The sequence below is a fragment of the Perca fluviatilis genome, chromosome 8 (assembly GCF_010015445.1).
Source record: "Perca fluviatilis chromosome 8, GENO_Pfluv_1.0, whole genome shotgun sequence".
Lineage (NCBI taxonomy): Eukaryota > Metazoa > Chordata > Actinopteri > Perciformes > Percidae > Perca > Perca fluviatilis.
In genome coordinates, this window is record NC_053119.1 from 6,568,828 (window position 1) to 6,583,554 (window position 14,727).

The 14,727-nt window shown below is 41.6% G+C and overlaps 1 protein-coding gene across 3 annotated transcripts in view; it reads right to left on the reverse strand.

The window, feature by feature from the left end:
- The window catches only part of pot1 (protection of telomeres 1 homolog), an 83,513-nt gene that overhangs the window by 65,273 nt on the left and 3,513 nt on the right, over nt 1-14,727 (reverse strand). For 2 of the 3 annotated variants that reach the window (XM_039809783.1, XM_039809782.1), the window contains exons 2-3: nt 6,173-6,315; nt 653-780 (exon numbers count right to left, since the gene is read on the reverse strand). In XM_039809783.1, coding sequence (XP_039665717.1) covers nt 653-780; nt 6,173-6,315 — 271 coding nt within the window. The remainder of the gene's footprint in view (nt 1-652; nt 781-6,172; nt 6,316-14,727) is intronic. The other variant, XM_039809784.1, reaches the window with a different exon arrangement.

Here is a 14,727-nt window from a genome sequence, read left to right on the forward strand (position 1 = left end):
ATAAGCACCGGGTCTCGGTACCCAACCCTACTTGAGTACAGTATTTCAATGCACTATTTAAGTTACTAGGGCTGTGTATTGGCAAGAATCTGGCGATACGATACGTATCACGATACATGGGTCACGAGTCAATATATCGTAATATATTCCGATACTGTGCGTAAGGCGATATATTGGGATTTGTTTTAAGTATAATTTTAGAAAAACTAATAAAAAAAAAAAAGACATGATGGTAAAAAAAAAAAAAGACTTTAGGTAAACAATTCAGTACACAGAAAATCTAATTTTTATATGCTAAAGTAGGCCAAAGTTCAGCCATAGCTACGTTGTTAGCTAATCGCAAAAAGTCAGGCTCTGCTAGGCACTGTTAGGCAAGTGCGCTAGTGGGGTGTCTCAGCATAGCCATCTAGCGGTAGGGGCTTTAAACACAACATAAACGTGAACCACTGTCTTACATGAATATTTTTGAACGTTTAAAAAAGAAGAAAAAAAATCAATCGATATTGCCTTTTTGAAAATCGATACAGTATTGCAAAATAAAATATCGCGATATTCAAGTGTATCGATTTTTTCTTACACCCCTATAAGTTACTTTCCATCACTCAGTCCTATTATTGTGTCAAAATGAAAAGACTCTCTGCTGCAAACCAACCTTGACCGTTTTGTTGGAGCAGTCGGTGCTGGTGGTGATGAGGGAGATGGGAATCCTGGTCAGGTGTGCCGGTACCTGGGCGCCTGGCCCCGCCCCCTCCGATAACACACGGACAGGCATGGCGTCACCTGGAGGGACATGAAGAGAAAATGTATTTCAGCCAGGGATGTGCAATTAGTCAGATTTCAAATCGCAATTAGGACTTTGGCACCTAACGATCACAAAAACAAAGTAATTCGAGAAAAACTATTATTTTGGACGTTACATTTTCCAAGTAAACTCTTACTTTGTCTTGTGTTCTGAAGGGGAATTCAATCAACAGTTCAACGGGAAAAGTATTGAGGGAAATGTCACATTCACTGTTGATTTGTTTAACTGGTTCACTGTTGTAAGTTAAATAAATATAAATGCAACATCTGACCAAAGTCAACGAGTAATCGTGTTAAATAATCGTGATTATGATTTTTTTTTCCCCATCAATCGAGCAGCCCTAGTTTCTGCACCAACAAACAGGGTGAGTTTGGGTTATAGAGTTCGGTCTCTGCTTTAATGCTAGGTTTGTGAATAATGGGGTCACTGATGATTCATCTAAAAATGTTCAGGTCAGGTTAGTCTGGTTTGGACAGAAGTGAATGTCAGTGGTTTCACACTTCAATCTGTCGTCCGTCTAATAAGAGAGGACACACACAGCCAACCGGTGATCTCTGGTTTAAAGGTCTTTGGTTTAAAGTCCAGTCTGACCGCCCTACACCACGGACGACTCATTACCAGGATAAAACCCTCTGACAGGAACCACCAGATCCATGTCGACAGCTCGGCGGGAGGGTTAAAGTCTGCGAGGCGTTTCCGAGAGGACCCTAGAAAAGTGTTGGCTGTGTTCCCAGCAGGTAGCACCGTTGCTTCCTGTCAGAGCTCGTTAGTTTGAGCTCTTGCAGATTTGACCGGAGAGTCCCTCGTGGTACCTCGTCGACTGAGGACGGCAGAGAGGGAACAGCCTGCGAGGTACAGCGAGCTGTTCACTCGGCCGTGCGGTCAGGCGCTCAGTCAGGCGGAAAACCCAGCCGGGAAAAAATAAATAAAATCAAATAAACCTCTTTGATTTAGACCAGAGGGGAGGAGCCCGAGGCACGCGCTGCCTCAGTGCTGCTCGGTGTGATCTGACCTACAGATGCTTCAAGTCACTCGGTCAGTCTGTCTGAAGCCCAAATACGTCACAAACCTCACAGAGCTGCAGGTTCACACACTTTCCACACCTGCAGCTTACCTGGCAGCTCAGAATTACAACACAACCGCGACAGTGACACTAGAATGTTTTTTTTTGTGGGTGCACACAGGAGTTGTTCCTTCCTTTGTATCAGGAAAATGTACCTGAGGCAGACATCAAGTATCTGGTCAGTCATTTTTCTATGCTCAGATAGTCGGAATTTTGTCAATTTAGACCAGTGCTTCTCAAGGTTTAGATGACTGAGTGCAAATTTAGGCATATGATTGATTTGCGATTGCTCTCATAATGGCATTTTAACATTATATTGTGTGAGCACCAAATTCCCCTTATCTGCAAACAGGGGAATTCGGTGCTCACTTTTTGTCCCCCAAGGTCCGACAAATTAATCCATTTTTCCTGACAACCTCCTTGTTTTCCCAGGGGGCCGCAGTTTGACGGAGTAGCCGATTAGTGCATTAAATGTAATCTACTGAAAGGGAAAGTATTAAGATGGAGCGGGGATGATTCAAATATAATGCACGCATATCGTTTCGTGTTCAGGGGCTGCACAAAATGTTCCCGAGGACCCAAGGGTCACACTTTGAGCAGCTGGGATTTAGATAAATAATTAGTGAGGTTTTCGAATGGAAAAAAAGACAAATCATCTAAAGAACCAATTTATTACAACCCAAGAGTCCTGCAGCGGCGTGGGTTCGAATCCGACCTGCTGCCCTTTGCTGCGTATCAATTGTCACTATATAATAAAAGGGAAAAGCCCCAAAAAAATAATATAAAAAAAAAAATAACACACACACACTTCAGCAGTACTGAGTCAGAGGCTCTCTGTGGATGAGGGCAGAAAACAGGCAGGCAGAAAGACCCTGGACTGTGGCTGCTTAGCTCAGTTGGTAGAGCGGGCGCACATATACAGAGGTTTACTATTCCTCGATGCAGAAGGAATATCAGACCTGTGACGGTTTTCCTGCATGTCTTCCCTCTCTCCCCCCTTTCACATCTCAGCTTTCTTATACAATAAAGGCAGACCCTGGACACAGACACCCCTGTTTAAATTGTCTGAAATCGCATTACACTTCCTCCAGTTAAAATAAAAAGAAACGGTTAGACTTTTAAAAAAGCCACTTGGTTGCTGCTTGGGTTTTTTCCAAACTGGTGCTAAAACAATACTTTTAAAAAAATGTGCCGTGTCTAACCGGTGCCTGAACCGATACTTAACAGCGCAAAATGACAGTTGGCGACATTAAAGAACAGCTTGTTTATTGCTAAGGCCCTATGGTCTGGTTTCTTTACTCCTCTATGACAGTAAACTGAATATCTTTTGAGTTTTGGAGAAAACAAGACATTTGAGGACATCATCTTGGGCTTTGGGAAAAACACTGATCCCCATTTTTCACCATTTTTCAGGCATTTTATAGACCAAACAACTAATCGATTAATCGAGAAAATAGTTGACAGATTAATCAACAATGAAAATAATCTTTAGTTGCATTTCAAATAAAGCTTCAGTATGACGAAAAATACGTGTGGAGCCAGTAGCTCCTCCGACACACCGCATCCTGCTGGCGATGGGACAAAAACCCACCTGTGTGATAAAATCTACTGCCCTTATCTACACATGCAGCGGGCTGACCTGTAGCCTCAAAAGCTGGTTTGTTTGTTTGTCGGCTCAGCTTCAGTAAATGAACCGTACTACAGACTGAGCTGTCCCTCCATCCCACAGCAGCTATATTTCAGAGACCACATCGGCTGATCCCCGCGGTGGGACAGCAGCTGATCCCTGCCAAATGTGAACCGGGCCACCCCGAGCAGACAGCGGCCTTCCTGCTCCTCTGAGAACACCGAAACGCACCGCTCAGCTGCTCCGGGACATTAACTCGGAGGGTAACGCAAGTTCATCCCAACAACATCGCTCATGGAGGAGGCTGAGAGGGACAGAGGATGGATCTCCAAACACGAGCTCAGTGCAGCAAACATGGGCTGAGAGGGCTTTCAATTTATATTATATTACAGATCTTGGGGCAGTGGTGACGAGCTTGTAACCGGGAGGTCACCGGTTCAATCCCCAGTCAATCAGGGTGGGGAAGTGAAAGAGCAGCGCTTGTCCCTCCCTCATTACCACCACTGAGGTGCCCCTTGAGCAAGGCCCTTAACCCCAACCGCTCCAGTGGAGCTGCTCAGTGAACAGCAGATCAGACTGTGGTTGTACCGGGCAGCTTCCTGGTATGATAATGTGGAACTGTGTGAATGTGACAGGTGAGAATTTGTTCTCGATCGACTTACCTGGATACCTGTGTGTGAATTGCTGAAGGCAAGACATAGCAAGAATTCTGATAAACATGGTTTATTCTTATACTGTATATTAAGCAAAAAATGTGACTGTTCTCTTGTTGCAGCTTCTGCAGTGAGAGGATGCCGCTTTCTGTTTTACATCACAGTAAACTGAATATCTATGGGTTTTGGACGGTTGGTCTGACAAAATAGCTGAAGAAGTCAAGCACTTTGACTCATTAAACTACTGAGAAACTGATCATCATGAAACCAAGAAGTGATGAGCCTGGAGAGAACCATCCCCTGAAACTTCAGCTCCCCTGTTATAAACACAAACCGTACACTGGACAGGACTCTCCCACCATACACTGAGAGACAAACTTAACTCTAAACTAGCATATTTAATTGCCGTTTTACAATCCCCAATTTTGCTGAGTATTCTCATTAATTATAGACAGAGGTGAATCACACTCAGCTCAGGGTTGCCTGCAACCTGAAGGTTCATTTTCTGTAACATAAAACCTCCAGCTGCCACAAGCGTACGCTCCAGCAGCTTCACCTATTGAATAAATAAAAAAATAAAAACTCACTCAGCTCAGCAGGTGATTTCAGGGTTTTTTTATCAGCTGAGGAGCAGCTTGCAAATGCACAGCAGAGGGAGTATATTGAGGTGGAGCAGCTCTGCAGCGCCGAAAGAACCCATTTATTACAAGCCATTTAAAAACCACACTTCAACAGCACCGAGTCACAGGCTCTCTGTGGATGAGGGCAGAAAACAGGCAGGCAGAAAGACCCTGGACACAGACACTCCTGTTTAAATTATCTCAAACCGCATTACACTTCCTCCAGTAAAAAAGTAAACGGTTACACTTTTAAAAAAAAAGCCAGTTGGTTGCTGCTCGGGTTTTTTCTAATACCGGTGCTAAAACAATACTTTTAAAAAATGTGCCGTGCCTGAACCGAAACTTAACAACGCAAAATGACAATTGCCGATATTAAAGAACGGCTGGTTTATTGCTAAGGCCCTATGGTCAAATTTGTATTTAAAATGTAAAAACAATAACTTATTTCACCAGTCAATTGCTGTTAAACAACAACAAGAACAACAAGATGGCAGAAGGGTACTTTACAACAACAGCTGAGTTTCTTGAGGTGCACTTGAATACTCCATGAGCTTATGATGTGCAATTCAATGCACAATTGTGTTGTTTCTCTGACAACTCAGACTCCGGCAGTGGCCATAGTGTCTCAAAAAGTGCAGCTCGACTACATGGTGTCTTTAGATGCTGATTGTGTATACGTCTCAGTGTTCGTCGTTTCGAGTGATATATAGCCACACTTTAGACCGTTAAGCTTTTTAGCATTTTCAAGGACAATTTCGGCACAAAATGAACCTAGGGGTCAATAACATGTGTACCGAGACGACCGTTCTCTAGGACATGTTTTCATGCTAATCGAATGTGTCTCTAGCTTGAAACAAGATACCGCAAACCGCTGATTAGCTTATAAAGCTAGCCTTAGGGGCAGAGGGTAAATTGCTATTTCTATACCACTAACAAGGCTCAAAATAGCGCCACACTTCCACTGTAGCATGATGAGGGTCTTTACATGTAAACAGAAGCATTGAGAACTTTGTAAGTGTACTGACAGTTTATTAAAAAGATAGATTATAAAGACAGTAGCGTTCATGTATACATGCGGGCGCCATCTTGGAAAACAGTCATGAGCTGTCGAACCACGAACGCCCTGCTAGAGCTATGTTACTGGTTACTGCTTGCACGGCGTTCGTCGTCGACTGATCATTTTGCACCGGAATTGTTTTCAGTTGGTTGTAACGTCCGTTTCGGCGAACCAGAGAGCAGCACAGGGATTTAAGTGGCACCGAAATGAGGCACCGAAATCTGCAATATTCAGTCCGGTACATACTGGTTAATTAGGAACCATATTGGCACCAGGTTCAATACACAACCCTAGTGTTTCTAGCAACTGTTTTCAAGCAAATAAGCTCTGATAAATCCACTGTACAATACCTGCCCAGCACCAAACAGACTGACACAGTAAGAGGCCAGCTGGTGAAGAAAGTCTTCTTTCTTTCTTTTCTTTCTTTCCTTCCTTCCTTCCTTCCGTCCTTCCTTCCTTCCTTCCCCAGGAGTTGGTGGACACCAGACCCGAGCTAAAAAGGTGAGTGAATATTGGACCTATAAATATCAGATGGACACAAACATGCCTCCAATGTCACGTCGCTGGTCAATGTTATTGGCCAATATATTGGAATAGCATTTCGGTGGATCGGTAAGAGAGACTTGAACCTCCGAACCCTGACAGTATTAGTGCATTCTGGCCTAGATTCATCGTAGCTTCAACAAGGCACTGTTAAACTAAAAAATAGCCTGTTTTATCTTTTCATGTTCTTGCATCTGCGTCATCATCAGAAGAGGCCGGAAATATTCAGAAGAACTTAAGGAGGTACGATACGCACTGTCTGTGCAGTGGAGATAAGTTTTTATCTATGCATCCCTAAAAATCATCTGTCTTTTCTTCTCACCCCTGGGTAGAAAACACAGATCTAAAGAAGATATTTCCATGCAGACTGGAGGAGTTTCCTCTGCAGTAGGAATCAGAGTAATCCTCCCAGAGGGCAGTGAGAAATGAACCAAGCAGCAGCAGCAGCAGCTGATAAGAAGCTGACACAGGCCCAATGATACAAACATCACTGTACACAGAGAAAGAGAGGACAGCAGTCAGCTGTTCATTAAAGTTACAGTATGAACAACATCATGATTAGGGCAGCAACTAGAGCTATAACGGTTCATGTATTTGTTCTGAACCGTCACGGTGTGGGAGTCACAGTCCGGTGCATGCAGCCGCACACAGAATTAAGGCTAGGTATCGTTCAAATATTTTTGATACCAGTACCAATACCGTGACTTTGATACCGGTTCCTATTCGATACCAATTTTATAAAACAAATAGAAATTGTAATGTTACAGCACAAATCTTTTCAGCTACAGTTTATTGGAAAATAGCATTGTGGACACTGTAGTTGAAGAATTTACTGTTTATCAGACCCCAGATTTGACAAGAAGCTAATGTTAGCGAACGCTGCGGTGACGGTCCCTCTGCCTCTGCCTCCCGTTGCAGGAGACGCTGTATTCCTCCGACACGCTGTATTAACGTTACGGTTTTAAATTTGTTTTCCAGGTTAGTGGGGGTGCATACCGCTCAAAACCAACATGAAAAAGGTAGTAATGTTCACTCAGCGTTTTGTTTTGTTGTTAAACTGTGTGTAAAATGAGCGGTGATGTTAAATCACCGGTTTCAGGTAACGGCACCCTACGGTACCGTCTATTTGCTGGATGGTTTCAAGCTAACGGTCGGTAGCTAACATTAGCAGATAAGCCTGTTGACAGCGACGTTATTGTTCATATTTTGGCACAATTTTCTTGACCGTAGTAGTAGAGGTCATAGTGACTGAAAGAGTGATGTGAGATGCTAAAAATAAACTACTGCTGTTTTCAGTTAACGTTAACGTTTCGATTGTGTTTGGTTTTTATTCCAGTGCACTTTTTGTTAACAAAGACTGAGTCCATTTCATTTATTGTTATTGGTTGTTTTGTTCATTTATTGTGGATATTTAAAATGTCTTCCAGTTCCAGTGTTAAATATTCTTTAGAAATAAAAGTGTATTGATCTTTGAAAAGGTGTACCTGCATTATTATGCCATTATCATTATATTAGATGAAAATCGTCTCTCAAAGACAATATTATCGTTTATCGCAAACATTTCTGGGACAATTTATCGTCCCGCAAAATTTGTTATCGTGACAGGCCTCCGTGTAGTGCTAAACAGCCAATCACAAGCATTATTCGATCTTGGTAGAAGAATGCTGCTTGCTTCTTGGCTCACTGACGCTGATGCCATTTACTCCTTAGGTATTGAAATTGGATATTGAATGACAAGGCCCAACAGATACTTTAATTCCTTCATTCCTGCTGCCATTAGGCTCTTAAATATAGCAGCAACCTCTAACATCCAGAGCTTGTAATTCTGGGGAAGCATAATGCTTTGATTTATGTATTTATTACTTCACATAAATTGGATTATGGTTGTATTTTTTTTTTATTTGGCTTAAATTTGGCAACCTGTGTGTGCTTTGCTGCTCTTGCCTCGGTTACCCATTTGTTGACCTGCTGCTACTGACATGTTGGTTAAATGAATGATTGCGATGGTGTTTATTCTGCTCGGTTTGTTTTTTATGTGACTGGTTGACTGCAAAATTGACTGCAAAATTTTGGGATAAATAAAGTTGTTTGAATTGAACAATATGACTCAGTCTGCCACAGAGGCGATCAACACGAGTCTACCGACGTTAAAATACACGTCTAGCTAATGAATATTGAACTTGGAAGTGCAATTAATAGAATTTTGATCGCGAACGATCACAAAATCAATGTCATCGAGAAAAACGATTATTTTGCACATTACATTTTGCAAGTAAACTCTTATAGTCTTGTGTTATTAAGGGGAACTCGAGAGGTTCAAAGTATAAAAAGAAAAACATTTTTAATGTTGATTTGTTTAACTGTTTCACTGTTTTTAAGTTCAATAAATGCAACATCTTTCCAAAAGTCGATGAGTTATCGTGTTAAACAATCGTGATTTCAATACTGACTTATTGATAATTTTGATAATGTTTTTCCATAGTCGAGTAGGGTTGGGTACCGAAAGCCGGTTCCACTATGGAACCAGTTCCTACGCAAACGGTAGTATTCGGACCGGATTAGAACGCAAATTTTGGTTCCTCATTTCGGTTCCACTTAATGCGTCGACTGAAATATTTTCCCCTCTGTCGCGCCGGACAGCGGCAGTCTCTTTTTTTCTTTCACCCTTTTCCCGCCCAGTGGCGTGCGTGCCCGCTCGCGGTGTGAAGCACGTGTCCGCGCTATTCTCCGACATGCACTCTACAATCACTGCTGATAGACGGCCTTTTTAGGCGGGACAGCCTCCCCAAATTGTCTGCCCTTTCAAACTCCTACCTGTGTGTGTACAGGCCTCTTGGACACCACCTGAGAGAGTTTTCTCCTGTGCAGGACATGCCATAAGTCAGGAGAGGTGTCCTATCTTGCCAGAGAAGGCAAATATGGTTCATTTTTCTGCAAAAGAACTGCTGAAGTTTGAAGCTGGTTTAGTTAGCATACCAACTCAACATTTATGTTGTTGTTACTTGTTAATAGTGTAACATGTTAATAACGTGTTATTCATTGTTAGGTTTACTTATTATATATGCAACTAGTTTAAAACGTTAATATGTTGTTAAATTGAAATGATTTTCAATTAAGCCTTTCTTTGATGTAATTTTTCAGTTTTTCAAGAATCGGTTTAGGAATCGGAATCGTTTTAAAAGTACCGGTTCAGCATCGGAATCGTAAAAATCCAGACGATACCCAACCCTATAATCGAGCAGCCCTAGCGCATGTTAAGAGTTAGAATTAATTCTGATGTTAGCAGAGGTGATCCTGTCTTTAGGCGAGGGGGCCCACCTCCCCTATTTTTGTCATAATGGGTTGTTTTTTTCAATTTTCCTACCATTATGACAAATCTCTAACTCATGGCATCCATTACATGTCATTTAGCTGACGCTTTTATCCAAAGCGACTTACAACTGCTATATATGTCAGAGGTCGCACGCAGTCTTGCTCAGGGACACATTGGTTGATGTATCACAGTGGGAATCGAACCCCGGTCTGCCACACCAAAGGCATATCACATCCACTGCGCCATCACCACCCTGCCACCAAGTTACAGTACAGTCTATAGTGAACACGAGTCTCATGTAAGACGTTTTAACTAGGGGTGGGGGGAAAAATCGATACAGCATAGTATCGCGATATTTTTCATGGCAATACTGTATCGATACACAGACGCCAAGTATCGATCTTTTATGATATACGTCTTGGTCAGTTTGTCTGCTTGACAATCACATTTTGCACCAATACAATTGAAGTGAGATGAACAAACAAAGAAATTTATCTTTTTAGATAAGACAGATGTTGACAAAATTCATTTGAAATTGGGAAAAATCTGAAGTTGGAAAAAAGGTAATACATTGCAATATATCGCAGAATATTGCAATATGTTTAAAATCGCAATAATATCGTATCGTGACATAAGTATCGGGATGATATCGTATCGTGAGGCCTCTGGTGATTCCCACCCCTAGTTTTAACACTTTAACTGGAAACACAAAAAGTCTACTTTCTGCATGTCAGGTCACAGCTGTTGCTGCTGACTTTCTGAAAAGTTCTCCTCAGCACGCAGAGTTGAAAAACCCTAATGTAAAAAAGAAATGATGAAGGTTTCTGTGCTTGTAGAAGCAGATTTTTTTTGGGATAAGACACTGTGGAGTTGCTGACTCCAGGCTCCACGGCGACCTGTTTTATTGGATTAATGGAGATGGTTAGACGTTTTAATGGGCTCCTATGGAGGCATCACCTCACTGAAAAAAAGATTTCTACTCAAATGAAAATCTCACTTTTTGTCTGAGAACCACTCGGAGGGCGGAAGCTGTCAGATAAGACGACAGAATCAGCACGTCTGTAATTACTATATCAGAGAACATGACAACCTAATAATATCCTATAAAAAAGGCACAAAGGTATTTAGTATAAAACGTACCTTACAGCAATCTAAGATCAGAAAAGCATTGCAGGGGTATTGGCATTAAATGACAGCCCATCATGGTAAGAAAGTAAATAATTCATTCATTCTCAAACGTCGCCTGAATATATTCCGTAAATTCTCAAATAAGAGGGTATTCAAATACAGACGCTTAGAAAGGTTCTCTTAAATGATATGCAAAATATTATATTTCAAATAAAAGGGCTCATTCTTGCAGTTGAAGTATATAAAGCCAACCTGATAATTTTGGATAAATGTCTTTTTTTTTAAAAGGGACACTGTGGCATATCGAGAGGCGAAATCACCATGGGACCTTATTTCGGAAAAGAAATATGTACGGTAGCGTTATATACGGTAACGGGGGAGAGACAATTAATGATTTGATCCCGTTTGAAATGAGCCATGAATTGCACATTTTTCAGTTTAAAAGATCATTTTTTCAAGTCAAGAAAATATCCGTTTATCGTAAAACTGTTGGAAGTATAAGACTGTGAAAATAAGCAAACACTACTCGCCCCAAAGTCGCATAAGCTACGTCTGGCTGAAGCTACGATGTCGGTGCGTTTCGTACAGGGATGTAACGTTACTCCCAAGAGCAACTGGTCTCGATCGTTCTTTTGCTTCCCGGATAAAAACACATGAGCTAAGATATCGTTACATGTGTTGTGGAACAGCAAGCAAGAGGACGTACACTGTGCGAGACAAGAGATGTAGTTCACTGAGCGGTTACACACAAAACTAAGTGGTACTGCGACAAACTCGACAAAAAACTTGATTCTCTTGCAGCAGTCAACAGCGTCACATTGATTATTTCAGAAGCTAAAACTCGAGTTATGTATCCTCTGTCAACTTTATAACCTTAGATTTTAGTTTTGCGGTTTAAATATCCCACGATATCAGCTACAGTGACATTACTGCACGCTTGGAAACATTTACAGTAACAAAAAAAAAAAAAACAGCCTTACTCATCATTACAGTAAATCTTTGAATAAAAACAGTGACACATCACTACAATGAATCATTTAAAAGTAATAGCCTAGAGAGACTGTAGAAAGGGTGCAAATAACATATTTGGGTGTGGGTGGGGTATTTCAGGTAATTGATTTGCCGTCAGAGCCGATCTAATATTCCTACTTTTACACATGTTCAAAATAATGTAGTCATATCTGTAGTACTTGTAACAAAACCTATATTGAAATAAGCCAGCGGCGAACAGGTAACTTGTTTCAGACGCTGCTCTGGGTTATAAATAAATCATTGTCTGGTGCGCGGTCCAACTTTGGATTAAGCGATCCATTCATTCACAGTTCTGTTAACACATGCTCACTGTCATTTCACACGTTGGAGAGGAAAGCACTATTTTTAATTCATGGCTCAATTCAAATGGGATTAAATCATTATATTGTCTCTCCCCGTTCACTACAGTCCATATTTTTTAAGAAACAAGGTCCCATGGGGTCCAGCGGAAGGTCAGGGACTTCGCCTCTCTTTATGGGAAGATTTTGATATTACACCCAAATTGTATGATCATATTTCTGATTTATTATGTTATTATTTCAAATGATTTATCTACTTACTGATGGCCAACAGGGAGTTAAAACTGATCTCTTATCAGTGTAAGCTGCCATGTTTTGTTATACAATGCCTCTGTGGCAGAAATTAAGTAATACACCAGAAGAAGATGTAAAATAATCCTGCCAACCTTCAGCCAATCAGTACGGGGCGAGGCGGAGGGGGAAGAAAAACATGTCAGACGGAGAATGATTGAAAACAGCCATGATGAGACGCTGCCTCTCTGACAAACAGCCACTGTGTGTCAAAATCACAAACTGTACTCTCTGTTCCCTCTGCCGACGCCAGAGCGCTTGCCAAAGACACAAACCCTATTTTCCTCCACATTTGCATAATCTTTGTCTCTTTCTTTCTTTTTGTGGGGATGAGAGAGAGAGAGAGAGAGAGAGAGAGAGAGAGAGAGAGAGAGAGAGAGAGAGAAGAGAGCAAGAGAGAGAGAGAGGCTCAACCGAAGCAGAAAGAAAACTAACTCCCAGAATAGATCTGGAGAGAGGATTGTCCCAGTGTAAGTGTGAGCTGTGTTGCGTTTCTGTATGGAGAATCAGTAGCTGACCGACATGCTGTTACTCTTCATCTACAAACTGGGCACTGAGCCGACACTACAGCCCTTACAACACCACTGCGGCCACTATCTGTCCTGTTACAGTCACACATTTTGGATATTACTAGTTAGAGCCCGACCGATATGTCGGCGGGCCAATATTATCGGCCGATATTAGGCATTTTCCAAACTATCGGCATTTAGGGGGGCAGACACCGTCACCTCATTTAAGAGTAAACTGAAAACTCTCCTCTTTGATAAAGCTTATAGTTAAGAAGTGAGGAGTTGCAGCGTCCGCCTAACCCGGCCCACCTGCTTCTCTTCGTAGTCATCAGATTTATTTATCATATAATCAATAATATAGTGAGAGTAGAGGGAGGCAGGCCAGTACAGCCTCTCATCAATGTTTTCATTCGTTTCCTTTTGTATGCATCCTGTCCCAGAACTGCTTGTTACTAACCTAGCTCTGGGGAGTTTACTTCCCGGAGTCCTTATGTTTCTTCATTCCCTGCAACGCCCGGCCGCGTTCTGCTGCGTCCGCCGCATCCACCCATGCTCTGCAGCGCCACGTTTCATCCCGCAACGTCCTGCTGTAACATGAACTACAACGACTACCTTCAAAGTCACTGTTCCACTATCTTTAATGTGACTATTATCGCCACTGTTCATCACACCCCCAACCGGCCCGTCAGACACCGTCTACCAAGAGTCTGGGTCTGCCGAGGTTTCTTCCTGAAAGGGAGTTTTTCCTCGCCACTGTTGCAATAGCCACTGCTAATGCTTGCTCTTGAGGGAATTACTGTAATTGTTGGGGCTTTGTAAATTATAGTGTGTAGTCTAGACCCACTCTATCTGTAAAGTGTCTCGAGATAACTCTGTTATGATTTGATACTTTAAATAAAATTGAATTGAATTTATAATGGCCAATAAATGAATATTTAAAAAATAAAATAAAAACGGACGAAACACCCTTCAACCATGTTCTGTTCTGTTTGTCCACCAGAGGGCGCTCTACAACGTCCCTGTTGGCACTCTTTGATCATCTACCATATTTTACATAAGAAGAGCAAACTATAATTATACATCAATATAAAGAACACAGACACGGTTTTACAGGCAAAATGCAATAAATAGTCGCTGCTTCCTAAAACAGGAAGGAAGCGCTGGCAAAAATAAATAGCCAACGCTGTAAATGCGTAAATCACAACGCTTACCAATATCACTTCCTCATCAGTCAGGACCAAGATCAGACCATAATTACACTGGTGCTTTCCATAAACTGTCTTTGCTTTAGCCTATTATTTCAGCTGCAACCCTGGCAGTCATAAGCGATTGTGAGAGAAAATAAAAAAAAATACATAAAAAACATAATTCAAACCGATGTGCGCATTGTTAATGCACGGCTCAACAAGCCGTCAAAAACGTAATTCCCTCCACTGAAAATCTATATCTTTCATAAAAATAGTCATCAGGGAATGTTAACGGGGTTGTCTGTCTCTAAATGTTTTTACTTTTCTGAGCGCATCTCTCTCTCTTCGTAGTACAGGCCTCTGGTACATCTTGTAGTCAGTTGTACTAAACTAGATGGAACTAGATAGAAGTCTGTACCAGTCCAAGCATAATTCAATTCTTCGTGTTTCTATATAAATACATACTCTATATACTGTAAGAAAATGCTTGTTATTCTTTCAGGACGGTGTGTTTTACTCAATAACTTTACTAACTTGTACTTAACCTAATTAACATTTATATGCTACAGCGAGGGATGTCCCGATCGGAGCGGAAAGTATCAG